This window comes from Colletotrichum aenigma, assembly GCF_013390185.1.
Source record: "Colletotrichum aenigma strain Cg56 chromosome Unknown KSG_Cg56_contig07, whole genome shotgun sequence".
NCBI classification, from domain to species: Eukaryota; Fungi; Ascomycota; class Sordariomycetes; order Glomerellales; family Glomerellaceae; genus Colletotrichum; species Colletotrichum aenigma.
Genome location: NW_023500913.1, coordinates 3,395,670 through 3,423,588, shown reverse-complemented (window position 1 = coordinate 3,423,588; position 27,919 = coordinate 3,395,670). Strand labels below are relative to the sequence as shown.

Below are 27,919 nucleotides of genomic sequence, written 5' to 3'. Positions count from 1 at the left end.
GTTAGGCTCAAGCGGGATATCGGTTACACGTTTTGTGATCTCAATCGGGCCAAGGCTCCCCGGCAGCCATTCAAGGGATTATTCACTGCCCTGGCCGTGATGTCTCCAAATACGAAGCTTGACGACGTTGACGTGATCTTGACCCGTGGTGCTTTTCAAACTCTGCACAAGTTCGTCAAGAGTGGATGCTCAACTGCATTCATCCTACAGATGAACGTCATCAACAAAACTCTGATTCTCACATACAGAGAGGAAAAGAACAAGCGAGCCAGCAGCAGGAAAAGCCCCAGCTGGGGCCACGCGTTCGAAGAGGGTTTCACTGCATACGATGACGATCTCAAGGAAAGCCTCGCCCATCACAGAGCCATCAAATATCAGTTTGGCAGCCTCAAAGTTGCAGTTCTTCATGAGGTAGATGCCTCATACTCTGGATCATTCGGATCGCCAGGGCCCGCGGAATCTGCCGAAAGGAAGGCAAAGTATTTGGCAAAGAGGAGCGGGGCCACCAATCTTGGACATCTGGTGAAGTCAAATCAAGATGTGGCAGTAAGACTCTTTGGGACTGGGACAGCAGCCGAGAACGTTGCGGAGATGAAAGCGACGCAGAAGCCTTTGGCGTTGAGTGGTGTCCCCAACGAGGCAAAGACCCAGTGTTGGTTTGGTCGGACCGGGACTCTCATATTTGGCATACATGAGAACGGCATCTTCAAAAAACATTCCGTCAAGCAGTTCGAGTTTGAGCCCTGGTGCCAGAACGCACAGGAACCCTTGCAGAAAGTCGTCTCCCTTTTCGAAAAGCTCCGCGAGCAGACCCGCCGCATCGGCAACTGCGGTGTAGCGATTCTCAACCCCAAAAGCTCCAGAACGCGACTGGAAATTTGGACGCCTATTCGAGCAATTGTCTTCAATCCAGTTTCACACGACAGTTTTCACAGGCATTGGACTTTCCAAAACGATTCCACAAATTATGGTTTTGCGCAACCTAAGGACCGTCGGAGAAAACATGAGTTGGGGGGGGGGCCGGCAGGCATAATTTGCTAAGATGATCATTGAGGTTGCGGCGATGGCGTTGGGCGGAAGGACATGTCGGGGAAAGTATTACAGCGACACCTTATTCTGGCCGGGTTTTGTTAGTGGAAAGATGCATTTGACGAACCTTGGTTTCTCTGCAGCTGGTTCCGGTGCCGAAGGAAATCCCCACAATGGCTTTCGGCGCCGAGTTGATGTAACCTTCATGTACCGACCATGAAACCAAGCGGGACCAGGCTCGACTTTCAGCCCGAAGAAAGCAGCCAGGATGTGGTTGATCGGTCAGTCTTGGTCGGCAACCTGCACAGTGATACGTTTAGAACGGCAAACGGCAATTGAGTTCATCCCGTACGTGTGGGGACGAGGTTCTTCACGGCCACACCATATAAGAAGTGTGCGAGTATCGAGACCGCTCTCCTTGTTTCCTAAACCGCCTCACCATCACCAGCCCGAATATTTCCCCTGACATCATTTTGATAACTTCCTTATCTATGAGTTTCAAGGCGACTGATGTCCTCATTGTTGGGGCTGGGCCCGTCGGCCTGGTGACGGCACTTGGTCTCGCGCAACAAGGCATCGACACAGTTATCATTGGTTAGCTATCCGGACTTGCCATCACGTTAGCCGATTCTAACATTTGTGTAAAGAAAAGCGGGAGCTGGAGGTTCAGGAATCCTTCGGCCGAGCCATCACTCTCTTCCCCCGCACCCTCGAGCTCTTGGAGCAGGTGGGCGTGGCTGAAGACATGGTTCAAGCGGGCAACGTCGCACGGGGAATCGCCACCTACCAGGAAGGCAAGAGAACGCCGGCCGTGGGCCAGCAGACGATGTTCACCGCCATGAACGGAACGTTCCACAACTACATTCTCAACATCCGGCAGAAGAACTCCCAAGCGATCTTCGCCGCCAAGTACAAGGCTGTTTCGGGAAACGACGTCCAGTACCAATGGGAACTCGTCGACTACCAAATTGACCAAGCGCCTCAGGATGGCTACAACATTACAGCCGTCCTGCAACATCCTCAGCACGGAACGCGCGCGGTTAGATGGTATCTCTCCCTTGATTACATGCTTCAATACCGTGGAAACGGCTAATGTTTGGAAGCAAATACCTGGTCGGCGCCGACGGTGTTCAGTCGCAGGTCCGACAACTTGCAAAAATTGAAATGATTGGGGACGAGACGGCATACGAATGGGTCCGCTTCGATGGCCGTATCAAGACCGATGTTCCTGACACCGAACTTGGTTTCGTGACGATCCAAAGTGCCGAGTATGGCAACGTCTTCTTGGCCAGGATCGACAAGGATGCGTTCCGCATTGGATACGTATTCACCCCGACACTGAAAGCCAAGTATCCCGACGGTCTTACCAAGGAAAAGGCTCTCGAGGAGGGGCTCAAATCCTTCCACCCCTTCAAGGTGGAGTTTGAGCGGCTCGACTGGTGGACCATCTACACGTAAGTAGACTGTGTTTTTGAAAACCAGGGATTTCATCTGACAGTCGAATCAGTATCAGGCAAAAGGTAGCCGAGACCATGAGCAAGGATGAATTCGTGTTTCTTGCTGGTGACGCCGCCCACACACACTCTTCTGGCTTCGGTCAGGGCATGAACACCGGAGTCCACGATGCCATCAACCTTTCTTGGAAGCTCGCTGGAGTCATCAGGGGATGGTACCAATCAGGAGTCCTCGACACCTATTCCGAGGAGCGCCGTGCTGTCGCTCAGAAGGTCATTGACATTGACAAGACTCTGGCAGCGGTAATGTCTGGCGACCTTCCTGAGACATGGAACGGATGCAGCGGCAAGCCTGAGCACAGCAAAGTTCTGGGCGACTTGCTCACATCGAACGCCAATTTCAACATTGGCTTCGGCGTCAGCTATGGACCCTCCATCATCGTCGACAAGGCCTGCACCGGCAGTCTGGCCGTGGGTTACCGCACCCCTGACGTGCTACTCAAGTCGCCTGGTGCTTGCACTCCCATCCGCCTGCAAAGCATCATCCACAAGAACACTGGGAAGTGGAACCTGCTCATCTTCGCTGGTCGCCCGTTCCAACAGAGAGAAAAGCTAGCTGCTCTTCGTGAGGCGCTGAAGTCTACCACTTCTCTCACCAAACACGCTCAGACGTTGAGCTTCACGACCATCGTGTCCGGTACTATTTCCAACACATGGGACGTTTTCGACGGGCTTCCCCCGAACTTCGTCTACTGCGACGTTGACGGCCAAGGACACAACAGCTATGGAATGTCGGCCACAAGCGGCGGGCTTGTAGTACTTCGCCCAGATGGCTTCTTGGCTGCTACTTACCCGATCGAAGATGTCCAGGAAGTCGCTGCTTTCTTGGACGGTTTCTGTTCTGACAACACCAAAGCACTCCCCATCGTTTGAAAACATGTACCTAGACCTTTGAATTTGTTAGACCCATTATAGACTTCTGCAGTTCCGGAACTCGATCATTTCTAGATTCGAGAGTTGATTCTCTAAATTTGCGCATTAGAAATTATTCAAACACACATCAGGACGGCCAGGGATTTTGATAGTTATGTGATTCAAATTGAGCCAGGTCTTGTAGACGCCGGTCTTAATTTGCTGGCTAGTTCGCTAGTTGAATGTACCAGAGATCGCAGACTACAACCAGTGGCTGTAACGAAGCCCATCTGCAAATTCCAAACAGAACAGTCTCAATTCTTCAAGCATCATTCTCAACAACGTCACAAGCCTGTCCTCTGTCGCCGCTCGATCTTAGATTATCGAGGAACTCAATCCCAAGAAAATCGCCAAACCACGACTCCATTTGATCAGACATCTCTTCAAAACCATGGTCAACTGCGGCTCCGACTTGGTCGGCGGACTCATTTGGTTCCATGCCTGTACGAACAGTGTTCCTGTTTTGCCTGTCTTCATTTGCCGATAGGTTCAGATCTACGCGATCCAAAGCCCACTCAAAGATAGACAAAACCCTCTTTATGACCGGTGAGTCCTGGAGTTGCTGTAGAATCAGCATTCCTTGACGAATATAAATGAGCGACATTGATCTGTTTGCGTTGGACTCCGCATCGTCCAGAGCAGCTTCTATATGTAGTGCAAGAGCTATTGGAATATTGGAATTGCTTCCAAGTCAATCGTCAGCCTATTCTCTCAATCCATAGGGCGTCACCAGGGGGCCTACAATGACATTGGGAGGTTTTTGAGTTGGTCGTTGGCAAGTGCTCTCCCAAATAGCGTGTCAAGCTCGAACATCGAAGATCGAAGCCGTGCTCGCGCCCAGGCATGTCGGGCAGCATCTCCAGTCTTCCAACAAAGTTTGAGGGTTCTATACAGGATACACTCCAGTCGATAGCTCGCTGCAAGAAGGGACGTAAGGTAAGGGCTGTCGACTAGCTGATTATCTGCGTTAGTTGCTTCTCGGAGCTGACTCCGCCAAGCGTGGAATTCGCGAGCCATGGCTTCACCGTCAACGCTACCAGCGTCAGATATTCCTACAAGAGATCTAGACCCTAAACTCATCAAATCATCAAGTCAGACACCTGTTCAGTACGTGCGTTGCCATCCTGAACCGTACCTAGGACAGACAACTTGCAGTACTCAATAAAATGGCATTTTTGTGCAGCGGTGACCTTGGAAGCGAAAGACGTTTTCGTGCTGTTGCCCTCAGTCTCCCAGTCTTCTTCGGTTGGCAAGGTTTGTGGCTTCGTCTTGTCGCTGACTAGGGGCATGCTTTGCATGCCCAGGAATGACAATAACACATCTCGACACTACAAGGAAAAGTCAGTTTCAATAAGAGATGGCTCAATAGAAAGTGCACTCGGGACAGTCAACTTACGTAGATAACCCACCAAATTCGTTTGTACAAGCCACGAAGTTGGACGTCCGGGATGCGTAGCTGATCACTAAAGTTCGCATCCGTAATCAGCTCCGACTTCAGGTCTGCCGTGGAAGATTCACAAGTACTCACAGCTTTTGCAGTTCCAGCTTTGTGGCAAGCCGGACGGCGTTGAAGAACCAGTAGTGAACGTCTCGGTCAATTGGGTAAAAGAATGCAGTTGTACCCAATATTAGGGATCCTTGAAGCAGACACAATTGGCTCTTCTCACATTGGAAGTCGTGTAGTAGTAGGGCCTTGTTGAAGAAGGCTGTTTGCGCCTCTGTGATATTGGAGTATCCACATAACGTAAGTACATCAGGTGATACGTAAAGAGTAGCACTTGTCAAAACCGTCTGCATGAGAAATGGGGAATAGGAGCCGGCGTCATAGCTGCTTAAAAAAAAGATTTTTATCCAGAACGGGCGAATATGGATGAACAAACTCAAAATACGCGGTCAGAAAGGCCATTCTTAATTGCTCATGTCAGTTCTATACACCCATCCTGAAAATAAAATCGGTATCACTTACAGGCTGTCCCGATACGGTAACACAAAGGCACCTTTCTTCATCAGGAACTCCAGATCCACTGGATCCAAACCAGATATACCTATCTGCGGGTTATGGGGATAGTGCGGGGTACTATTGGCCGAACTTGTGGCAGGAGATCCAAGCCTAACACTTTCGTTTCTCTCATTGCCGCTCATCGCTGTTTTGAGTATACTGAGATAGTGAACTCTGCCGTTATACTCTGCCTGCGCCTGGGGAAGTTCATCAATGTTTTGTACCCTTTGGGGCGAGCGACCTGAGACAGCAGAACTCGTCGTTCTCTCAAGTTCCCTAAGTCCATGGATCCCGTCAATTGGCCGGACTGAAGGGCGCGGACTGTCATTTGGGAGACTTGTATCGCTCACGGAAACATGACTTGATGCCAATAGTGCGGGCGGTTGGGCCTCGGAATCCTTCTTCAGTCAGCCTTTCAGTCTCAATACGTACTGTAAGGTATGTGGAATCAAGGCTGCACAAAAGCACACGATGAAGATAAGGTAAGTCTCACATTTGGATTACAATGTTCCTCTTGTGTTAACACATCGGCTCTTCGCCTCCTTGATGATTACCGTCAGCGGGCTGATCCGGATGTCATCCATCCCGTATCCACCTACCTCTTGCGTTGTTGACGAGACACCAGTTTGCAGTTCTCCGGATATCCTTTGCTGACACATCGGCCACATGGTATTCCAGAAACAGGCGCATCGCATTTGACCTTGCGCGAGTGGCACTCAATGCACGCCTTGCTAAGCCTCGCCGCGGCTGCTCCAACATCGGCGGCGGTCGTCATCTGTGATCTGTGATCCACTCCGCTTCGGAGCAATCCGCTGCCAAGAGACTTCGTTGTCGGATCCGTGAACTGGCGGCTTTTCGGCAAAGGGAAGATGATGATGGGGAGTAGAACAATCGTTGAGTACACAGGCTGGCTGGGAGAAAGGAACTCATCAATGATTTCGGCGCCGAAAGAAGACCCACTGTTCGGCAATACGGCTTTTCGGCATTTACAGACTTTCCGGAGGGACCAGGGTCCGTGACTCGTTTGGTGAGCGGATCAAACTCATTTTGAGTATCTACTGCAGGAGGTTGCTATTCAACTGAGATTCGTTGTGTTCTACCGTCGATGTGGTTTCAATATGTGCCTAGGACATACCAAGAAAACGGAGTCAAAATTCATAGAGCCCGGGATCCATCAGGCATTCATCCGTACAGCCACCATGCGGCTCCAGCAACGGCAACAGATCCCATGATCAACCCCATCTTCTTGCCCAATCCTTTCAATCCGTTGATGGCGATAATCTTCACCTTCTCATCTAGCCACGCCTTCTCATTCAGGTGCGGGAAAGGGACCTCAGGGACATCCTTGCCCAAGAACTCGCAAAGCGGGCCCCACCCATCCGCCAGATCGAACTCCAGCAACCTCTCCTTCGGCGTGACCCTCCTCAACATCTCATAGTGCTCGCAATACTTCTGTCTCGCTTTCGCCTCGGCGTCTTTGACATTCCAGATATCTAGCCACCCACCGGTAACGCTCCTGTGAATCTTGCCAATGGGATGGACGTAGAACCGGTCAAGCTGATACACCAGACTAATGAACGGGTCAAACATGTTCGCAATGACACCCTGCATGTAACTCTTATGCCAACTCTCGACCTCCCTCTCGACAAGCACGACCTTAGCCTCGGGATACGCCGCAATAAGCTCCTCCGCAAACGCGACCGCCGGCGTGTCCGACGACACGGCGCCGTACGAGTGCAGCAGCTGGTCAAACTCGTCCCGCCCGACCGGCTCGCCGGCGCCGAAGAACTTGCGGTCGACGGCCTCCTGCCACATCTCAATGTCGGCGAAGTTGGTCGACATGAAGACTGTCGAGTGCCAGCAGGGGATCCCCAGCTTCTCAAGCGCGGCGCACATTGCTGTTTTTTTGCGGCTGAGGTTAGAGTTTCGGCAGGCGCCTGAGTGTGGTTCGGCTGGGCCTTACATGACGTGCCTGTTCGGGGGAAGCCCAGGCACAGGACCTGCATCGGCACGGTTCTCTTCTTCCCGCGCGGGGACTCGGTGCTGACCGGGCGGAAGAGCTCCGGGTGTCGTTCTTCTACGGTTGCCATGGCGGGCTGGCGTTGTTAGGGGATGATAGTGGCCGTTTCTATGTCGTCAAAATTAGAATAGTGATCGTCACAACGAGGCACTCTGGCAAGATTTTTGAATCATCCGCCGTAAGACCGTCAATTGTGATGTCCCAACCCCCTCTACTGTTAATGTGCTTACGTGAGACTTGATGTCCAAGACATGGTGGCGCTGAAGGAAGAGCTTTGGTCGAAAAAGGCCAGGGGAGATCTTATCGATTAGATTTCAATGTCTGGATTCACACTTCATCACGCAGTCGTGTTCACCACAAAAGATGGAACTATAGTATGTAACCTCATGTTTCCCCATCTGAGGATCTTGCAGGGTACGGCATGCTGATTTGGGAATGCATGCATCCCGGCATGGACCCGACTCTATGGTTAAAGTAGAAAATGGCGGGGCATGGCGTTCGTTGGCGATGCGTGTCGGGAGAACACACATAAGGTCCATAACAGTCGCGGAGATTTTGAAGACGATAAATGCAAGAAGTTCGGACCGTCGCCTGGTCCCATCTGAAATCCATACCCCATGCATCATTGGAGTTTAAGGGGTACACGGGATGATTTATTTAAAGACGAACACCTCGCGACCAGGAAGCTCAGAGCGAAAGCCGAGCGGCTCAGTCAAGACAAGCTCCCTGTTGTGCCACCCGAACGACCGACCCCGAAGGCGCGCATGGATGGATCACAGTTTGTCAGCTCGTCTGGTATTCGGCCCACCGTGGAAATCAGAATCCCATAATGTTGTTTAAATGCCGATTCGCGGGGGAGCTATCGCAGGAACACCGGTCGCTATACCGGGACGCAACATCACACATGGCTTCACTGCTTCGGCTGCCATTGCCCAATGTCATTTGCCCTTCTCTCCGGATCACTAACCGAAAAACGCACCAATTCATCAACAATAATAGCCGCTAATCATACTATGACATAATCCCACCGTCTCTCAAAACATGGCGCCCCTTCGGAGCGGGGACGGGGCGGCGCGCCATCGGGGTCTCCCCACCACCAGTCCGAAGTGCAGGAAAAAATAGGGGTCGCCCGCCCGGACACTGCACTGCACCCACGTCCCTTGCAGTAGCACGCGTGTAAGCGGGAAGACAGACACCGCGCAGCAACCTCGAACGTTACCAAACCAACCAAGCGATGAACGATCCCACCGTCCGGGCCTCCGTACCTTGCTGGGGCCCGGGCGTCTGGCGGCAGTCCGGTGACGCGCCAGCGAACGCAGCGACCTCCGACGGTTTACGTGAATGGGCTTCGATCCCTTTGGCTTTGCGGTCGAGTATAAACATTGAAGAAACCCGCCCGCACAAATAGGTCAAATTTTCATCTGCTTAATCGGATTATCTTGTTCGATAAAAAACGACAATTTTATACCCGGATTTAGAAGAGTAATTTCGAAAAGTAGACATAATGGCGTCCCCTGCTGGCAACATCACCTTCGATGGTAAGTTCTCAGACATGAACTACCAGCAATACAGAAACTGACGATAATCCGCAGACTACCTCGGCCTGACGGCCTGCCTCTTCGAGTGGGCCGACTCCTACGACTCCAAGGACTGGGACCGTCTCCGCAAGTGCATCGCCCCAGAGCTCCGCGTACGTCCCCCCTCCACCCATCTCCCCCAATCCATCACTACCTACCCAACTCCCGCCCTCGCGCCCCCCCTGCGCCCCTCCCACAACCCCAACCCCGTCTCCTCGCTCCTCAGCCGCCCGGTGGAGGGCGGCGACGATGACGACGCCGAAACCCATCATCAAACTCACATCCCGCACCAGATCGACTACCGCTCCTTCCTCGACAAGATCTGGGAGGCCATGCCGGCCGAGGAGTTCATCGCCATGATCAGCGACAAGGCCGTGCTCGGCAACCCGCTGCTCAAGACGCAGCACTTCATCGGCGGTACGCGCTGGGAGAAGGTGTCGGACACGGAGGTCATCGGGCACCACCAGCTGCGCGTGCCGCACCAGAAGTACACGGATGCGAGCCGCAAGACGGTCGCCGTCAAGGGCCACGCGCACAGCTACAACATGCACTGGTACAAGAAGGTCAACGGCGTGTGGAAGTTTGCGGGACTCAACCCCGAGATCCGCTGGTCCGAGTACGACTTCGAGGCCGTGTTTGCTGATGGCCGCGACTCGTTTGGCGAGGACGAGAAGAACGATGTCAAGGTCGTGGAGAAGGAGCTCAAGTCTGCGGTGGCTCACTAAATATGTAATCTGGGCGTGGAATGGGATATGGCGAAATTGGGTGCCACTTTTTGGGAATGGAGGTGATGTGGGTGTTTATTTAGGGGCTCATTCAATGTGTATAGATGTACCCTGATATCAAAATATTACACTTACCTTCACCGAGCTTCGTCAAGACGTGAAATTTTGTTATGAGTGGAACTTTCCTTACTCAGTAAGACGAGAAAGTGGAACTTTCCTTATTCAGTAAGACAAGAACTTACTGGGGCCCCTCCGGTCCTCGTCCAAGTCCCCAACGCTGTCCCAGCTGCTCCTCCCGCTCACGCTCCCGCGCATGGTTGATAGCAAGTGTAATCTCATGCTCAAATTGATGCGATCCGCGCCCACGCGCCCGCTCGCGCGCAAGCTCCAGCTCCAACGCATCGACGGTAGCGACCTGCAACATGGAATTATACGAGCACAGGGGGAACCTACATTTCATACAAGGCACGCCCGGCATCTCGGTATCGTTGCGGCAGAAGCAGGGGTACGCGAGATCGTGGGGACAGCGCTTAGATACATCAGGACGGCCTGGGTTGTCGCGCTGCTCGTCTGCTGCTGGCCACGGGTTTACAAAGGCCGGGGTCTCGACGTCTTGGAAGCGCGGCTGCGGGCGGGGGAGGCTGAGAGGATGGGCGGCGGGCCGTCGCTGGCCGATGCTGAGGGGGTGGATGAGGGGCGGTTGTTGGGTGTTGTTGGCGATGCCTGCGGGTCCTGGGGCGGGCTCGTAGACGGCGCTGGCGGGGGCGAGGGCGCCGCGGCGGAGGTAGTCGATGAAACGCGGGGTCTGTGGCCGTTGGGAGATGGGCCCGTCAGTAAATGTTCCACCGATGATGGTAGGGTTGGCTAGATGCTCAGGGGTTGTTGAGAAGGAATTGGGAGGTTGAGCTGGCGGGGTGTTGGTGTTATCTTCGATAGCGGGGAATTCAACGTCCGGGGTCTCGGGACGGATAGGGCTAGCGTTCTGGTGGGTGTCGTCTCTAGAAGCCATTTTGATTGGTATGTGATAATAAAGGCTAGTGATGCTGTTGAACTGGTTTTCGAGGTTTGATGTGGAATATTGGGATGTGTTTAATGTACTGATGAGAAGACTTGACCTTCGTGAGCGGCATCTGGTGTTGTTATATCAATAGTCCATGAGTTTACAAGTCAGGGACGAGCAAGGTAAGAGAATGAAAACAAAGTCATTGTGTTGAAACTGTTACAAAACCTTCTCTTGGGGGTTTATGAATTGGGAGTCATTGAGCTTGAACAAAGCCGAAGATTGGTCGTGGAGCATTTGCCCTTGTTCTGGTCGAATTTGGCAGCGGACAATGGCCGAGTAGCAAAGGAACCGCATAAGTCATGCTTCTTTCTTCTCAATGGCTTGAGCATGTGGGTCACAACATCCGAGAGCACTCCAATTATACAGATGAAGGGAGCTCACAGCGGTCGAAGATCATCGTTTCGAACAATCCTAGGAGTTGCTCAAGCCGGAGCTCAAGAGAAGCAAAAACTTGTCATTGAACTTGGGAAGTGCAGAGCATCGACAATAACTTCCAAAGCCTTGAGAAAGCTGATGTTATAGCTGGCGTAGGTATGGTTTCCAAAACGAGCAAACAAAACCTATGTCTCCTCGATGTTGAAGCCGTTCCGGTGTAAACGGGGAAAGTGGTCCGGACTGGTGGAGTCAACTCGGGACCGGACGCCGGGCCCCATATATCACGTGTGCTGTCTGTCCAGGAGCTTGGACCATCGGTGCTGCAGCTGATGACATAATATGCGGTGGGCTCAGGAGGGGCAGTTGTGAACTCGGCAGTGCACGGAGCAGGGGTCCCAAACGTTGACGGGGACTTGGAGAGCTCCGTCGGAAATCGGTCTCGGATCCTGGATTCGAGCAACCACTGCCACCACATCACCCCACGAACTCGACGGCCTTTGCAGCAATTTTTTGAAGGGAGTTCACGGTCCTGTAGCTCATCACACGCTGCCACATCACGGAGGACTTCCAATTCTTCCGAAATCAACCATCGAACCTCGCTTGACGAAGCCGCTTCATCCGCGCCGTCACGATGGACTATACATCCCAGCGGCTTCAAGAAGAAGCCGTCAAGCTCCAGACAACGAGGTGCGCCCCCGTCTCCCATCCCACTGCTTTACTGCCTGAAGACATCAACTAACTCTGTCCGCCTGCAGCTCCGACGCCTTCTTCACCCCTCTCAACATCGTCCTCCTCCTCGTCCTCGGCTACACAATCTACTCGATGCTAGCCCCGACCCCGCCCCCGATCCTGCCGAAGGAGCCGCCGGCGACCGTCTTCCGCGTCTTCAACCCGCGCACGCTGCTGCCGTTCAACGGCGAGGAGGGCAAGCCCATCTACTTCGCGGTGCGCGGCCGCGTCTTCGATGTTACGCCGGGGCGCAACTTCTACGGCCCCGGCGGGCCGTACGCCAATTTTGCGGGCCGCGATGCGTCGCGCGGCCTGGCGTGCGGCAGCTTCGATGAGGACATGTTGACGGAGGACCTGGACGGGCCGCTGGACACGCTGGAGGGCCTGGGCCCGGACGAGGTGGAGGCGCTGCAGGGCTGGGAGGAGCAGTTTGACAGCAAGTATTTGGTCATTGGACGGCTTGTTCCTGTGGGCGAGGAGCCGGAGGAGGATAATTAAGGAGCGCTCGTGTTGATTTCGGAGGGGAGTGATGGGTGGTGGCGGAGGCATAGAGAGCGAGGTTTAGACCAGATGGGAGGGTTTGGTAGATGTTCGGCGTGTGGATGGGTGTCCCACGCGACAGATATCAAGCCTCAAGCCACGCCGTTGTTGTCTGTCTTTGTGTGATGATCCATTCTCGGGATGATGCAAGGTTGATCGATCTCTTTACTGTGACACATCGAGGATGCGGTCGGAGATGGGTGCTCTTTGTGGCGTCGGCTGCATGATGAACGATTGACAAGCTGTACCTTTGCTGTCTTGAAGCCGAGGCGACTTGTTCGCGATGCAACATTACAACAATCCCATCAGGCACGTTTCCCGGCCCCATTGTAACAAAAAAAATAGCGCGATCCCGGGGAGGCTTGGGGGAGGCAGCAGTGAAAGTAGCCAAGTCGAGGCTAGTCAGATTATAGCGCCAGAGGCCCTCGAGTGCGAGAGTGAGATGAGACGGAGGGGACTGCTGACAGCGGTGGCTGGTGTAGTTAGTTTCTCAGTGTCAGCAGGCAACCACATTTCGGAGGGGGAGGGAGAGATTGGATCCGCGTGGCTCAACGACTTTCTGCGGAGTTTATTTCTAGCCGTCGTCGCAGCTACCGTGTCTCGACGCAGCGACGGTCCTATGGGATGGTCCTTCGCTCAGGTTGTTGGCCGGGTCTGGCGGCATCCGGAGAGCCGTTGACGGGCGCAGCCACGGAGGTTTGGGCACGTTGGCAGAGGAAGATGTGACGAAATCGGACCCGGGTGATGATGGGCAGGGCGGTGTGGGTTAGGTGCGGTGCGCTGGAAATGATGATGCGATTGTCTGAGAAAGGCTACCGTTGCCGTAGCGCCGGAAACGGATCGGTGATCTCATTCGATGGGCTGCTGCAGAGATACGAGGTGCCGAATTGCATTGGTGCTATTCGTCTGGGTCTACCACAGACAATCTGCTTCCCATCCCTCATCGCCCTCCTTATCTGGACGACAATGAACAAAGTTCTCCTCTAGGAAACAAGAAAGCAGACTCCAAAGACCGACGATAGTTGAACACGTTGGGAGGCTGTATCGATATTTCGAGGTGCAGCAGATGCAGATACAGATGCAGGTGTTGGATTGGAGCTCAGGCACGGGGAGGCTTGTGGACCTCTAAAATTAGCGACTCCTCGATGAATTCCAGGCCTAGCGCAGATCCTGCCACACGCCAACACCCGCTGCTCTTTCCTCATTGTGCCGTATCTTTCTGCCTGTGGCACCCTGCCCTGGACAGATGCTTTGCAGCAGGTACCATGCAACACCAAGGAAAGCAGCGCAGGTGTGGCACAGCCTCTCTTGCTCAGCAGACGGGCTGTCCAGTCCAGTGCCTCTCTCGGCCTCCTGCGCCCTCTGATTGGCTTCTTTCCCCCCAAGCCCAGTGTCCCTGCCGTCATTTCTCGGGGAAAGCGCAGGGGAGATGCCTTCCTCCTGCCTGCCTGCACATGCTCCGCCTTCAGCCCTAGGAGAGAAAGAGCAGCAGAGCGAGGTTGTGGGTAGTTGTTTCCTTTCTTGAACTAATTGCTGTGGAATGGAATGCGACGAAAACATGGAAAGAGCCAGGCACCAAAGACACAAGCTTCCTTCCTCGTCTCATCATTGGACCCGTGGAATGCGAAGATGCAAGAAGCTGCGCACCTCCCCAGTCCCTCAATCTCAGTCTGCTGCTGTGCTTCTTCTTTCCCCTTGTGCCCTTGTTCTCAGCCTCAGCCTCCATCTCATCGACACCCCAAAACCGGTCCAGTCGGCGCCACTGCGGCCACCAACCATTCCATTCTGTCGTTAGTTTGCCTATCATCGGTTGCCGTCCCTGGTTTTAAAGACGCCCAAGGCGCCTCTTTCACCGTCTGTCTCGCTGCTTGACTGTTTTCCCTTTTCTGCTTCACCAAACCCTGCGTCACCTTCGATCGATAACCCTGCGAACTAACCCAGCGGGGCGGCAATCGCAAATCCATCAGACGAAACTGTCGACAAACATTGAGAATCCTCTTAGCAATTGACATTGGCATTGACTTCGATCCTTCCCGTCAAGATTGGCCATCTCGAAATCGCATGGCACACTCGTTTTGCCAGTCCAGTCCCAACACTGCGCATACCGTCGACCACTCACGACACCCCTGTCGACTATATCTCATCCCACTCCCGAATCGAATTGCGCACTTACAACGGCACCATGGCGCCGTCAAGGAGCAAGGCATTGAGCCTGCTGAGCATCCTACTCCTATCAACACCCATATTCGCCAAAGTCCAAAACGATTTTAGCTACTATCCTAGCGCAGCACAGCCATGCCTGTATTCCGCCTCCGACAGCAGTCAATGCGATGGCGACACCGTCGCGGAGATGAATAAGTGCCTTTGCAGCGACTCCAAGGGCAAGTTCATCACAAACACCGCAAAATGCTTGGGAAAAGACGCGAAGGGTTCCGTCTCGGAGACATACTCGGACCTCAAGACTTCATGCGCGAATTCCAACACACCCATTTCCATCACCGAGGACCAATTCAACAACCTCGCTGCCCAAGGGGCCACGGCCACCTCCATTCCAGTTACGCCGTCGTCAACGTCAGCGCCGAAAACGTCCAAAACGGCAAACCCCACAACTTTTATGACTACCACAACCGGCGGCGCCACCGTCACCGTTACCGCGGCACCTACCCCGACTGACGCGACTTCTACTACTACTGCTGCGGCCTCGGGCCTGTCAACAACTGCCAAGATTGGAATCGGTGTGGGCGGTGGTGTTGGCGCAGTTGCTATCGTCGGTATCATCGCATTCGTCTGGCGACTGAAGAAGAGCCGCTCTGCACACGAAGAGTCTCGGCCGATGCTCGATGGCGGAGTCGGTGCGACCGGATACAACCCGCACAACAGCCCGTCTGCCAGCGCCGCCGCGTTTGGTCTTGAGAACCCGAACGATTACAAGACTGAGACGAAGACGGGAGGATGGAGGCCGACGACAGATATCCCCCCGAGCGCGAGTCCCGGCGCGCAGACATGGGCGACAAACTCTCCTCAGCCCCCGTACGCGCCTTACTCTCCTCCGCCACCGCAGCAGCAACAGCAAATGCATGCTTGGGGGCACCACCCGCAGGCTGCGTACCCGCCTGGGCCACAAGTAGCTCCCCAGCCTGGCGTTTTTGAGCTCGCATCTATACCCGTGCAGCCATCATATCCTCAGCCTCCACCTGATGCCGTCGAGATGCCGGCATCGGAGGTACAATCTCAGGCCGCACGATACCAATATCCATCACAGCGATGATTTGTACATACAAGAAGAAGGTGGCGGGAGATAATCTAGCATGGATGTAGACTATATGTGATACCTGGAGATGCATATCATGGACGGGCATTTAGGCGTTTTGGGCCTGGACTGGAAAAGTCGGGTTATTGAATACAAACTTTTGATCTACCACAAATGAAGTCTCTGAAATCCACGCAAATATTGTCATATCACTGTTATTTACCTAAGATGCGAAAATCACTCTGCTTCTTTCCCGAGTTCGAGTTGAAACCACCGCCCGAGGAACCGGACGAGTTTCCAGACTTGTTGCCCGAGCTAGAGTCGGAGCCACCACCGGATTGGTTCTTGGCCGCGGCAGCTGCGGCTCGTTTGGCGAAGGCGCTCTGGAGAAGTCATATCGTCAGCTATACGTTTGGAAACAAAAGTGAGAATCATTGGAGCCGATCAGGTACTTACATCCTTGCCCTTGGCGATGCGGGCTGCTGCCTTCGCGTCCATCTTATCGGAGCCCATGATTGATGTTTTTGGGAGATTTGGTTAGTTGTAGTATTGCTTTTGAGTTACCTTGTTATCTTGAGAGTAGATCGTGGATATTTGGTTGGTAGCTGTTGTATTGAGAGGTTTAGAAGGGCGATCTCGGTTCTTTATGTAGGGGTTGTGTTGAATTGTTTGATTGAGTAAATCACTTCTTACTGACTAAGATCAATGCTTTGTGTGTGTACAGTGATGTACTGAAAGAAGGTTCGTTCCCATTCGCAGGTTCAATCTGACAGTGAGGGAGTGTGGGTTGCTGATCATGATGCCCTCTCGACTGAATCACGCGAGGAACATGCAGTGCTGACGTTGCCATCGTGCCCTAGTGTCACGTCCCGGTAGTCTTCGGGCTCTGTTTTATAACTCAATGCTGGATGCGCAATCCGCAGACTACGTAGATCAAAGCGTGGTAATAAGACGGCCTTGTGAAAACACCAATTTCTCAAATTTAGGCAGTAGAATAGGAGGTTATTTTACCTCATCCGAAGGTGCCCATCGGCTTTTCCAAGTAAGTCACAGAGGACCCTTTTTTTGGAGGTTGATTAACTATCGCATACCCGAGAAACCCATTTCCAAAAGACATGCATCAAACACTCCATGTGTCTTGTGTGTATTGATTCACGGCACGTAAACCTTCTCCTAAGCGTTAGGGCTCGGTCCGCCGTTCTGGGACTCTTAGTTCAACGAACCACCTCTGCTGGTGCTGCTGCCTGTCTTGTTGCCCGAGCCGAAGGACGAGATGCCGCCGGAGGAAGCGTTTCGTGTGGCGGCTTTGGCGAAGCCTGACTGTGTGGCGTCATTGATATTCAAATAGAAATGCAACTCTAGAGGAGCACTTAGATTGATAGATAACCATGGGAGGTTGCATAGTTGAGTGAACATACATCTTTGCCGTCGGCGATGCCGGCGTCTTCTGTAATTAGCTAGGTGTTTTATAAGTTGTTTGAATTGCGATTTCTTCACATAGATCTAATAACAAACAAAGTTTTATGTTGGGTTGAGCGAAATGGCCCATCGTGCTGTAAACGAGCTGTGTTGGTAAATTATCTCTTTTTGTTATTGATATTCCTGAAGCTTCTAAATCACTCAGCACTGTTTGCTTCTGGAGTTTCTGTCCTCCATATACACATGACGTGGGGGGAAGATTGCGTTTAAGGTTTGGAAGGAAAGGAAGTTAACACCTCGTAATCTGCCTAGACTGGTGGTTTTATCTTTCGATATTCAGACCAAATCAGTGGTGGCGCCTCCCGATCTAACCATCGCATAACTTCATACCGCAAATTGACCGCATCAGGGATCCAACTTCCCGGCATACTAGTAGCCTGCTCCTCAGTCATATGCCAGAAATCTCCTGCATACTCGTAGTCCTCACAAGTAACCCAAAGATTCCAGTGCTCAGGCAGACGACCGTACGTGACACCCGCTACTAAGTACCAACGAGAACCCAAATGCCCATCAGGTTCCGACCAAAAGCCGCGTCTCTTGGTCAAGAACTTGCGAAACCTCGGCGCTCCTTCCTCTTTGTGAAAGTGGCTTTCCAGACAACCATACTCTAAAAGGTCGATCCCTGCAGACGCCAGGATGTTCATCCAACGTCGTATGATTCCGTTCAGTTGGGTAGCGAAATCCATCTTTCCACGAAGTTGGTAAGGTCGAGAGAAACGCTCGTTGAAACATGCCCGCGTGATGATGGCCGAGAAAGGCGTATGATAAGTGTTTTGGTCCCAGTCTGACAGCCCGTAAGGAGCGCCATGTTCTGAATGCTGCAAACCCGGAGGATCGAGCTTTACGCAGTTCCTTAGCATCTGAGACCAATCATCCTGTTCCGTGGGACACGGACCAATCATTATGCAATTCACAAAGCCGACCGCAAGGGAGTGATGGAGAGAATAATGACCATCGGATCTGGACCGGGCTAGCCGATCTTGGTTGCCCATCATCGTCTCAGGTACCAAGGAAAAAGCCTCATTTAGCGTCCAAGAAAATGGTTGGTGTTGATATACCATCGCTCTCATTCGTCTCAACCTTTCTGAGAACGACAGGTTGGGATTCGGAGCACACCGAGTCAGTAATGCTTGAAAAGCTCGGAAGGAGGTTCCTGATGCCAAAGCCCAGGCAAGCCCATCAGCTCCATCCAGAACATCGTCTAAACCATTGTCGCCTAGTATCTGTATCAAACGGAGTTAATCATCTTCTAAGTCCCATTGCCCTATTACATGTGCAGTGTGCCATGCCCTGCAAGGAGTCAGCAAGTCTGATTTACGAGTCCCAAATGACTAGGTGAGATACCATATGGGGCCGGAGTCTACGTCTAAGCCCTGATTGATCAAGGCCTCTATGATGTTGAAGTATAAACCGTACATCGCAAACTATCATTCCATATGATTAGTTTCATACCGCATTGAATGATATCCCTAAAATAGGTAATGTCTTACGAGTAGTATGCTGTGACCACAGGTTTCTCGGACGAAGATGTTCAATCGATGGTCGTGCAGATATTTATAAAGTCTGTCAGGTTCATCGTACGATAGAACGTCAAGCAACGTGTTATCGAAATAGGCAACTTCGTAGGTTCTCAAATTGACTTGCCAACCCATGGTTGCTCTTTGAACCAAGACCGAGTATACGGATCTACTGGATCTACTAAGCCAGCTTGGGGTTGCCACGAAGGCATAGAAGCCGCCGGACTTTTCGGGTCCAAAACGGATCTTGCCAAATAGGTCGAATTCTGAAGCTGAAGAACATATCTCGCTGAAAACTGGTTGCTTCGTTGATATGGCTTCGTCGCGCTGCACGTCCCGCCTCTTGTGCCCGGATCGTTCGATCGCCGCACTCGTCTCTGAGGAACTCGGTAGTTTGTTTGAGGTGCTCTGAGCTATCACTGTGTATGTTGCGATTGCGCTATTGAATGGTCATCATCAGACGTTTCAAATCCTTATAGAGGCTCTGAAATTTTTGGTTTAGACTTACAGCCCTCGACACTCCTGGGCTTGCGCTACTTCAAACATCCTGAGAGCCCGGTCGAACTTTAGAGTAAGAGCATCAATCTCATTCCTCTTCAAGGTGACCTTTGCACACGCTATCTTGTGCTTTGGACCTCCATGAGTCGTGACTCTCTTGTCAATCTGATCGACCATGACCTTCAGTTCGTCCAAGGTGCAGTGACACCTGCCGATAAGTTTCTCGAACCGAACCCGATTTGATGCCAGTGGAGGAAGTGTACTATTTTTAAGACTTTCTTCCATACTTGCGAGGAAATCTTCAAAGATCTGGATATCTTCGGTCTTTTCCAGAAGCATGGCCGGAACATTTTCCATCTCGCCCCACAGCCTTTGAAGCCTGAAGTAGGCGCTCCCAGTCTTCGCGGCAATATCCACTACTGCAATGACGCTTGCCGCCAGGCCAAGAGCTTCGGCCATCAGGATCTGGTGTCAACTTTTGTTCTGATTTTGAGGTGGGGAAATTCAAGCAATGACTACTTGAGGTGACGCACGAATGGATGTTAATATCCATGTAAGGAGAGAGCGGGGTAGATGAAAGGACAGATAAGGGCAATGGTAGAGAGCCTCATAAGATCGGGCTTCAATCGTGACTGTGCCGTAAGCATTACCACGGTGTCAGCTTTGATCGGCTGATGAAAATGTGCACTTGGGCAAACGCACGTTGTGATTGGAGTTTCCCGACTGTTTACCACCGAAGATTCGAATGTTGGGGTCACACAGCACACACCTAAACCTGATCATTTGAGAATGGGAGACAAGAACAAATCTCATTGGAAATTATTGTGACTTGTACATGTATCTCCATTGTAATCTCTCGCCTCGTCTCCACCACCACCGCCCCTCTCTTCAACGTGGCCATGCCCTGCATATATGATATCGCATATACGTGTCCTAGTTTTGCTGGTTCACACAAGATAAACAGGCGAGCAAGACGGGTTGCCGGCAATACCTCATCATCCAATGGCGCTAGCCAAGGACCAAATATACATCCCCGCATATCTGTCCATCCATCATGAGGCTTTGCGATAAGCCACGTCATCCTCCCATTCTGCCCAGAGAACGCAGACCATGTCCTGTGGGCACCGTATCCCACTTCCTCCGACAGATACCTACCAGCTAAACCTTGAACAGATTCTTGGTGTCTAGCGCTGTAAAATGTACCATGTCGTCTTTATGGTGGGGTGTCAGCTCTTCACAAACGCTAGGTCCCCAATTGCATATGTGTAGCGTGAGAGGATAGCGCGCAGCCCTGGGCTTTTGGATGGTGTAAAAGCCATCCACACTTGATTTAGCGGGATAGGCGCGGAGTCTGTGGCATCATAAAAACCTACAAGTTCTCGCCAGCGTCGTTCATTGGAATTGGTAATCAGAAGTAATTGCCAGGGAGGTGAATCATGATATACGAATTCACCAAGACCTTCAGGCTGAAGACTGTCTGTGAAATGTCCTCGGGCATCTTTGTGGTGGAATTCGTTGTATTCTTGTCTAGTCCATCCCTCGGGCAGTTTGAATGATCGATTCATTTATATTTCCGAATTCGATGCCAGTAAGAATCGACAGGCGCTTTGATGGATGAATCGGGCGTGTCGTGGGCATACCAGCCGTTGATGGAAATTGTCCCAGGCGGATCCTAGGTGAGCTCGAAAGTACCTTCTGAATGCTTCAGTCCATGAGATATCCAGCCTACCCATGACCATGGAGGCAGACACATTCATGAAGACGCTGATTTCAATTTTCCAGCAGGCTTTCGTCGATGTAGCTTCCTTACACTGGATGCCTCTGTGGCCTCCCACATGAGCGCAGAATCAAAACATGCAACAGGCAAGCCGAAGTGAGATGTCCCACAGTGTGGAAGAACCTTAACCGGATCCGGTATCATATTCCGCCAAGACCATCTACTGAGGTGGAGACCGATCGCTTGCTCCAGAGGTGGATAACTTATCAACCAATGAACAAAGTCCAGTCGAGTTGGACTTTTGTTAGTGTTGCCATCCCTGTTTCTCTCCTACGGTATTTACAAAACTTGAACCGCCTTCCCGGGAACAAGCCATTTGACTTCAAATCTCGAGCTGGTAGACATGATGACGGGGCTGGATGCAAAAGGTAATGTTCAAAGAATGTGCAACGAGAAACAGTCCACTTGCTCATGCTCTCCCGTGGTCACATTATCTCTTAAATAAAGCTATGGAAAAGTGACTTGAGAAACTATCAACACCTAGGATCCGTAGTAGTTAGAAAGCAACCTACATTATAAAGCAGTCTGAATTTCAAAGCATCTTACTGATGGACACAGTTCTTGGCAATGACGCTGGGCATAGACATGACAAATAGCTTTCTACGTTAAGACACCCCCTGGCCACCTTTCAGATGAACAGCTCCACATCTCAGCTCCTGAGCAGCCACATAAAGGATCTCGCCTTACTACGTTACGGTGTAAGCTCTTGTTGCAATTTTGGTCTATGAGAAGCGCAATGCTCACAGCAAGAGATGAGATTCCATTCTTCAACGCACTCAGACCCAGACATGCAAAATATTGAACCAGAGCTACACCGACATCCTGCGTCAACCACGGTCGCCCAAGGTGTTTCTTTACACGAAGACAATGACGACCCCAATTTAGTCGACTGTCCTCCACCAGACGGGGGGCTTGTTGCATATTTATCAGGTATTTGAGCTTTGTTAATTTTATTCTAGTTGTATCTGACGCTAAGGAACTGAGTAGTCTTCTCCGGGTTCTTTGTAATCATGAACACTTGGTACGTTTCACTGCTACCCCCACCAACATTTGATGTTTTCTTGCGGTTATGATAGCTGAACAATCAAAAGGGGACTTATTATATCATTTGGTGTCTTCCAAACGTATTACGTCTCATCCTTGGGTCAGTCCCGCTCAGATGTTGCATGGATTGGATCAATCACTGTGTTTCTCCTCTTCTTTGGTGGCATCGTGAGTGGCCGCCTTACGGATGCTGGCCATTTTCGAATCACCGTAACGTTGGGCGCAATTCTCCTTGTCCTGGGGACATTCATGACCTCTCTTTGCACGAAATATTGGCAACTCATTTTGGCTCAAGGTGTCTGCGTCGGATTAGGTAACGGCCTTCTCCTGACTCCCCACCTAACGGTCATCTCAACTTATTTCAACAAGAACCTTCCCGTTGCCTTAGGTATTGCGGCTTGTGGCAGCGTGACAGGCGGGCTGATCTATCCGAGTATGGCCAGAGTCCTACTCCCGTCCATCGGCTTTGGATGGACGATGAGAAGCATTGGTTTTATTCAACTCGCTACCCTTGCGATCGCGCTCGCAGTGGTAAGGCCGAGATTTAGATCTGTACCGGGGACTCGGCTGTTGGTCGACTGGGGTGCATTCAAAGAGCTTGAATTCACGCTTTATTTCATTGGAATCTTTCTTGTAAGTCGAAGTCCTAGGACAGTACGGGTCGGAAGAACAAGGGTAACACTCATTCAAGGCATATCTGGGGGTCTTCTTCCCATTTTCCTTTTTGAAGTCCTATGCACGTGAGAAGCAGGGCATGTCATATGTCGATGCGTTGAATCTCCTCGTTCTCAACGGGATTGGCTTCATTGCCTGTTTGTTTCCGAGCCTTCTCTCGGCCTATTTTGGCACGCTCAATACCTTCATCGGCTTGGTATTCGCTTCCTCGCTGTGTATGTACACATGGATTGCTGTACAATCACTTTCTGTTCCATATGTCTGGACAGCCTTCTACAGTATATCTGTTGGGGGTGTTCAGTCATTATTTCCAGCAGCAGTTGCATCTTTTGAGCCCAGACCGATCAAAATTGGGATCTCAAATGGGTATCATCTCTTCTGCGGTTGGGTTTGGAGCTTTGATAGGATCTCCCATCTCTGGTCAGCTCATTTCAATAAATGGGGGATCGTATGTAGCAGCACAGGTCTTCGCAGGTAGCGCACTGGCAGCTGGGTGCGGTTTGACATTTGAAGCCCGGGAAATTAGAAGGAAAAAGCAGTCTGATCAGCTACTTTCAAAACTGTAGAATTAGCAGGATTTCCCAGAAGAGTTCCAGGCCGCAAAACGATGTTGAATACGTCAAAAGCTGGTATCATATCTTGCAAGACTGAGATCTCTCGTTGGTGATCTCCCCTTAAGACCCACTATGCCATCCACCGCGTCGCCGTCGGATACAATAATAGTCAGCTTTGCTGATGCGTAGATGACACCCATAAGCTGAAGTTGCCCATGTGGATGTTTCTTGCCATCTTGAATGATGTATATCACATACACCCATAGATAGCGTTCTTCTAGAGTGCTTGTAAGTTTGAGCATGTCTCCCGTCGTAGATAAGTCGACAGCGAGATTTGCCGTTGAGAGTGCGCCAGGTTTCTCAGTTCCTCCAGAGCACGGCGGGTGTTCTGCAATGTCGCACAGTACGCCTGCCGAGGCAGAATATCGCATGCAGGAGTCGCCAACAGTACAGGATATGAGAGGTTCCACAACACTAGCCATCACGACTCCACAAGACCACGACCGCGCCCCTCCCAGGTTAACAAGCCCTGTCCAAGCGGTAACCCACAACCAACAGCGATCCGAGAACACTCAACGATCGCATCTGGAAGGGTGGCCGAGTTGGTTATGGCGCCAGGTTAAGGTCAGCTTAACATCTGTTTCCTGGTGGGGCAACCCGCGCGAGTTCGAGTCTCGTCCCTTTCAAACTATCTTTTGTGCCGGGCCTAATGATCGTCTTTTTTGCGCTGGGCATGGTACTCACTACCGAGACATGGCTTTATATTTATGCTGAGTATCCTAGTCTATGTAGACTTCACTCGTTCCCGATGTCAGAGCTATTTTGCTTCCTCCTCGTTCTCGACTTGCCTCAACAACGCCAACCTGAACCTTGTACTCTGTAGCCCCCTTGGTAGAGCTGGCGCCGGCAGTAATCCACATGATTGCTGCTTCAGCTTCAGGACCGTCTTTGAGTTGCCCTACCTTCAAGGAGATTGTATGACTTTTCACATGATAGGTAAACTGCTCAACAATGCCTGCATCAATCTCAATCTCAACTCCAAGAGGCCCAATGAAGATTTTGCGACGCAGAGGGTCTCGAACTTGCACGGTTACGAGATCGTCGTCAACTCTCAAGATCCCACCATAAGCAATCATTCCATAGTCCAGGTCATCGACGAGATACGAGCCCGATCCAAGAACCATGCCGACGAAATTGGGACCGTAGTCCCCACTGAACCAGTCCCAAAAAAACATTTTCCGGCCATGCATGCATCGCACACGACGCGAAGCCATCTTCGCGGATGTTGGACAGCGCGCCAGATGTACCGCCGTATCCCACACGGAGTAGATAGGAGTTGGTTGGGTCATCACGAAATGCCGAAAGCATCACGAGAGCATTGAGCCCGGACCCGTAATGATGGATTTGACGCTCGACGACCTGAGTTTTGTCCGCAACACTGCAGGAATATTGTCAGCAAGATGCTCTTACTGGAGATCTGTAAAGTCTCACACAAATTCCCAGTATCGGCGGGCGTTCCCGTTGTATCCCCAATGTGGAACTGTGGTCATGTAGCCCAACACACTGTTCTTGACGCGCGTGGCCAAGTCCGTTTCACCAAAATGTCTGAGGACATCAGTCAGCCGGGAGCTCAGAAAAGAGGGACGGTTTCTAGTACGACTTACCTCGCCCAGAAGTACACCCCTTCTTGGCCGATGGAGTTTCAAGCCTGTTCGCTCCCATTCGGATATGCCTCCGTCAACCAAACATCGAGTCTAGCCCTCATCATATCGGTCAAGTTCTGCGCTTCCACGGACCTATTATCCCTTTGCAAGTCTACCAAGACCGTTCCAAAGACAGTCTCGCCCATGAGTCCCTTGTCTTTGAAGCCGATGTCGGGTTCCATTCCTCTCATGACGGTCTTGTAGGCTTGGTTCAGATACCACTCCCAGTCATGCGTCTTCAGAAAACCCGGGTAGGCTCTTCCTGCACGATACAAGGCCCAGTATGTCGCAGCCGGCCATACGTAGTTGTATGCACGGTTGATCTCGTACACGTAATCTTTCTTCTGGCCGGATGTGATGGTGTAGTTGTAGTCCAGCTCAGGGTCATAGTAGAACAGCCCCCTCTTGACTGCGTAGGTCTCGTCTTGTATGATTTTGAACAGAACCTTATTAACAAACTCCTCCAGTTTTGCGATCTCGGCAGCGTTGGGCTGAAAGGTCTGCTTGACGGCGGCAGCAACGTATGCGCCGGCCCCACCCTCATCGCTCAGCTCGGCGGGTGCTGTTCGTTTCTCTTGCTCGATGATGGCGCCCTTCTCACCATCGTAGCCCATGATTGACGGGGACCGACCGAATGGATCCGAGTCATCGACGAACCAGTGCTCAGTGGTAAGGAAGGTTCCGAGATCAGAGACAGCCTCGGCTGCGGACTTTGTGATGTAATAGTGAATCTTCTGGGTGGTGTTGTTGTCATAGTTGACGTTGAGGCGCACACGGCCCCAGGTTGATGCAGATGGCTGAATGGTATATTTGTTGTTGCCTCGGTCGATGACTTGAAGAGAGTCCGGGGGAGACGTAGACATAGAATGCGTCCCAACCTTGGTTTGCAAGTGCAAAGTAGCCTGGCTATCCCGTGGAATGATGTACCCAGGCAAGCTGATGGCGTTAGAAATCCCCGTACTCGCGATCGCGGCGTCAATTTTTTGGACGCCTTCTTTGACCGCTGTAAATCGAACGCCATATCTCCGTGATTCTCCTGGCTTGATTACGGCGTTTGTGGGAGTATTCCAAGGCTCCACATCTTTCCAATCGTTCTCAGCCCAAGCCTTGGTGTGAACAGTCCACTCGAAGAATCCTTCCCACATGTTTGACCCGATCCTGGTCTCACCCTTGTTATCTTCCCACAGCCAGCTATAGGCCTCCAACGGTGTCTTGTACGGCGGCGTGATGACGAGAGCGGGGCCAACTCCATTCAGGGGTAAAACTCGGAGGTGGCCGGCGTCCTGTCCTACGTACGGCTCCATGAAGGAGCACTTCTCATTGACGTCTGACACGTTTCTCTTGGTGAAGATGTTGTTAACGGCCGCCGCAAATCCCAGCGCCCCTATTTCGACATCTTCTTCGCCCGAGTTGGTGATTGTGAATCGCAGCCCTAGGTCGCCAGAGACATCGATCCATTCACGAATCACCTCCAGCGGGCCAAGTGTCATGGTTGGGGATAAATCAGATGTCACCAAAGCTCCGGTTCCAGCTTCGATGACTGGCTGCCTGGCGGTGGCGGAGCTGGTTTCATTCCATGTGTCTGACGAAGTTGCTCGGTACCGAATATTGATGTCGCCCCAATGGTAGCAGCCATTCTGGACACGACGACCAAGTTGCATCAAGTCGTATGGGAGAAAGTCGAAGTCGCTTCCTGTTGGTTTCAGGGATGCAAGTGTGGCAGAGTCTTTGACAATTACTGCCTCCCAGTTTCTGGTCTTGAAAGAGTACGAGCCGTTGCCGAACCCAATGTCGTCTTGGCCAAAGGCAAGAGGCAGCGCGATGAGGCCTAGTGAAGACAGAATTCGAGAGTGCATTATGACAGCAGATTATTATGGAGGTAATCAAGATCTGGGTGGAGCACCTCAATGTGAAGGATGACGTTGAGGAGTACACGGAGGAGGACGGGTTTCCCTCTTATGACACCCTGCCAAAAGTCCAGGAGTAAAGACCCTTTCTAGCAAAAGAATGTCTGCATCTTGTGGCCTTGCGTAAAGTTTCGTCACGAAAATGCAGCGAGGTATACTTAAATTCATGTTCGAGGCAATTGTGATTTCGACATTCGCTCGATATCTCTCTCTACACGTATGGATGCGGGGCTATGTTTCCCTCTCGCATACTCATACTGTGATGGGGCAGGGGAAGAAGCAGGAGATTGGTGGACTACTAGAACTGCTGCAGACATAGGTAATGCAAAGTCTTGTCAGTTCCGTTTCGAGATAAGGTCGACCGGACCGACCAGTCTCTGGTGACGACATATTTCATAAGCATTAGGCGCACCAATCACAATCACTGACCCTTCAATCTTCGGTGAATCTTGACATGAAGCCACTGATTTGCTCAAAGTTCTTCTATTTCAGTGAAATCACCCTTAGGTGTTTCAAAAGTGGTTGAGTTGAGATGTTCCAAATAGCAACTTCAAATTTGTCACACTAACACCTCCATAGTACAACGACATTCATACTTGAACTGAAGCCTAGGAAGTGCAGTAGAGAACATATCAAAAAGGTAAGGTATGAAGCATATCTACCTGACGATTTGCTCACTGTAGTTGTGGGTTCTTTGCAGCTCCATTTGACAGTGAACGAGACTGTTGCTTGTGACAAAGAAGTCCTTTGGTGTCAATTTCGTTGACTCAGGCAATTCGCCTTTACCTGGCTAAGTGGCCCTTTCAGAAGGAGAACAATACAATGCCCTAGGTCATGTACAGTTAACATTGGTGCAACGTGATACTTGTCTTAAATCAGAATCACTCACTCAAGACAACTGAACATGATCAAGTCAGCGGCTGATGCATACTTAAGAAGGGCCGTCTACAGACTGAATTGCATCTCTCATTTCCCATTAGACCAAACAGACACATCCAACCACAGCTCAATCTCACCAAAGCTCCAAAAACA

At 51.5% G+C, this 27,919-nt stretch overlaps 9 protein-coding genes across 9 annotated transcripts; 5 read left to right on the top strand and 4 right to left on the bottom strand.

The window, feature by feature from the left end:
* Positions 1 to 99: 99 nt before the first annotated feature.
* On the top strand, positions 100 to 3,416 carry PHHY-0 (Phenol hydroxylase; the record flags this gene model as incomplete). Its single annotated transcript, XM_037326437.1, has 5 exons — positions 100 to 834; positions 1,533 to 1,623; positions 1,677 to 2,076; positions 2,133 to 2,483; positions 2,537 to 3,416. The coding sequence occupies 5 exons, from the start codon at positions 100 to 102 to the stop codon at positions 3,414 to 3,416; spliced, it is 2,457 nt and encodes an 818-aa protein (XP_037174886.1).
* A 3,220-nt stretch (positions 3,417 to 6,636) lies between these two features.
* On the bottom strand, positions 6,637 to 7,544 carry CGCA056_v011189 (uncharacterized protein; the record flags this gene model as incomplete). Its single annotated transcript, XM_037326436.1, has 2 exons — positions 6,637 to 7,352; positions 7,418 to 7,544. 2 exons carry the CDS (start codon positions 7,542 to 7,544, stop codon positions 6,637 to 6,639), a joined length of 843 nt encoding a protein of 280 aa, XP_037175216.1.
* Positions 7,545 to 8,978: 1,434 nt separating this feature from the next.
* SCD1-0 (Scytalone dehydratase) lies at positions 8,979 to 9,776 on the top strand (the record flags this gene model as incomplete). The annotated part of the gene is made up of 2 exons (XM_037326435.1): positions 8,979 to 9,012; positions 9,067 to 9,776. The coding sequence occupies 2 exons, from the start codon at positions 8,979 to 8,981 to the stop codon at positions 9,774 to 9,776; spliced, it is 744 nt and encodes a 247-aa protein (XP_037175513.1).
* Positions 9,777 to 10,014: 238 nt separating this feature from the next.
* On the bottom strand, positions 10,015 to 10,785 carry CGCA056_v011187 (uncharacterized protein; the record flags this gene model as incomplete). Its single annotated transcript, XM_037326434.1, has 1 exon — positions 10,015 to 10,785. The coding sequence occupies one exon, from the start codon at positions 10,783 to 10,785 to the stop codon at positions 10,015 to 10,017; it is 771 nt and encodes a 256-aa protein (XP_037175517.1).
* A 1,060-nt stretch (positions 10,786 to 11,845) lies between these two features.
* Positions 11,846 to 12,441, top strand: DAP1 (Damage response protein 1; the record flags this gene model as incomplete). Its single annotated transcript, XM_037326433.1, has 2 exons — positions 11,846 to 11,901; positions 11,970 to 12,441. The coding sequence occupies 2 exons, from the start codon at positions 11,846 to 11,848 to the stop codon at positions 12,439 to 12,441; spliced, it is 528 nt and encodes a 175-aa protein (XP_037175516.1).
* A 2,224-nt stretch (positions 12,442 to 14,665) lies between these two features.
* Positions 14,666 to 15,751, top strand: CGCA056_v011185 (uncharacterized protein; the record flags this gene model as incomplete). Its single annotated transcript, XM_037326432.1, has 1 exon — positions 14,666 to 15,751. The coding sequence occupies one exon, from the start codon at positions 14,666 to 14,668 to the stop codon at positions 15,749 to 15,751; it is 1,086 nt and encodes a 361-aa protein (XP_037175515.1).
* A 2,792-nt stretch (positions 15,752 to 18,543) lies between these two features.
* On the bottom strand, positions 18,544 to 19,686 carry CGCA056_v011184 (uncharacterized protein; the record flags this gene model as incomplete). Its single annotated transcript, XM_037326431.1, has 3 exons — positions 18,544 to 18,636; positions 18,703 to 19,168; positions 19,238 to 19,686. 3 exons carry the CDS (start codon positions 19,684 to 19,686, stop codon positions 18,544 to 18,546), a joined length of 1,008 nt encoding a protein of 335 aa, XP_037175514.1.
* A 2,070-nt stretch (positions 19,687 to 21,756) lies between these two features.
* Positions 21,757 to 23,201, top strand: apdF-3 (Aspyridones efflux protein apdF; the record flags this gene model as incomplete). Its single annotated transcript, XM_037326430.1, has 4 exons — positions 21,757 to 21,934; positions 21,992 to 22,025; positions 22,096 to 22,681; positions 22,740 to 23,201. 4 exons carry the CDS (start codon positions 21,757 to 21,759, stop codon positions 23,199 to 23,201), a joined length of 1,260 nt encoding a protein of 419 aa, XP_037175521.1.
* Positions 23,202 to 24,056: 855 nt separating this feature from the next.
* On the bottom strand, positions 24,057 to 26,836 carry CGCA056_v011182 (uncharacterized protein; the record flags this gene model as incomplete). Its single annotated transcript, XM_037326429.1, has 4 exons — positions 24,057 to 24,489; positions 24,539 to 24,715; positions 24,769 to 24,882; positions 25,074 to 26,836. 4 exons carry the CDS (start codon positions 26,834 to 26,836, stop codon positions 24,057 to 24,059), a joined length of 2,487 nt encoding a protein of 828 aa, XP_037175520.1.
* Between the last annotated feature and the right edge of the window lie 1,083 nt (positions 26,837 to 27,919).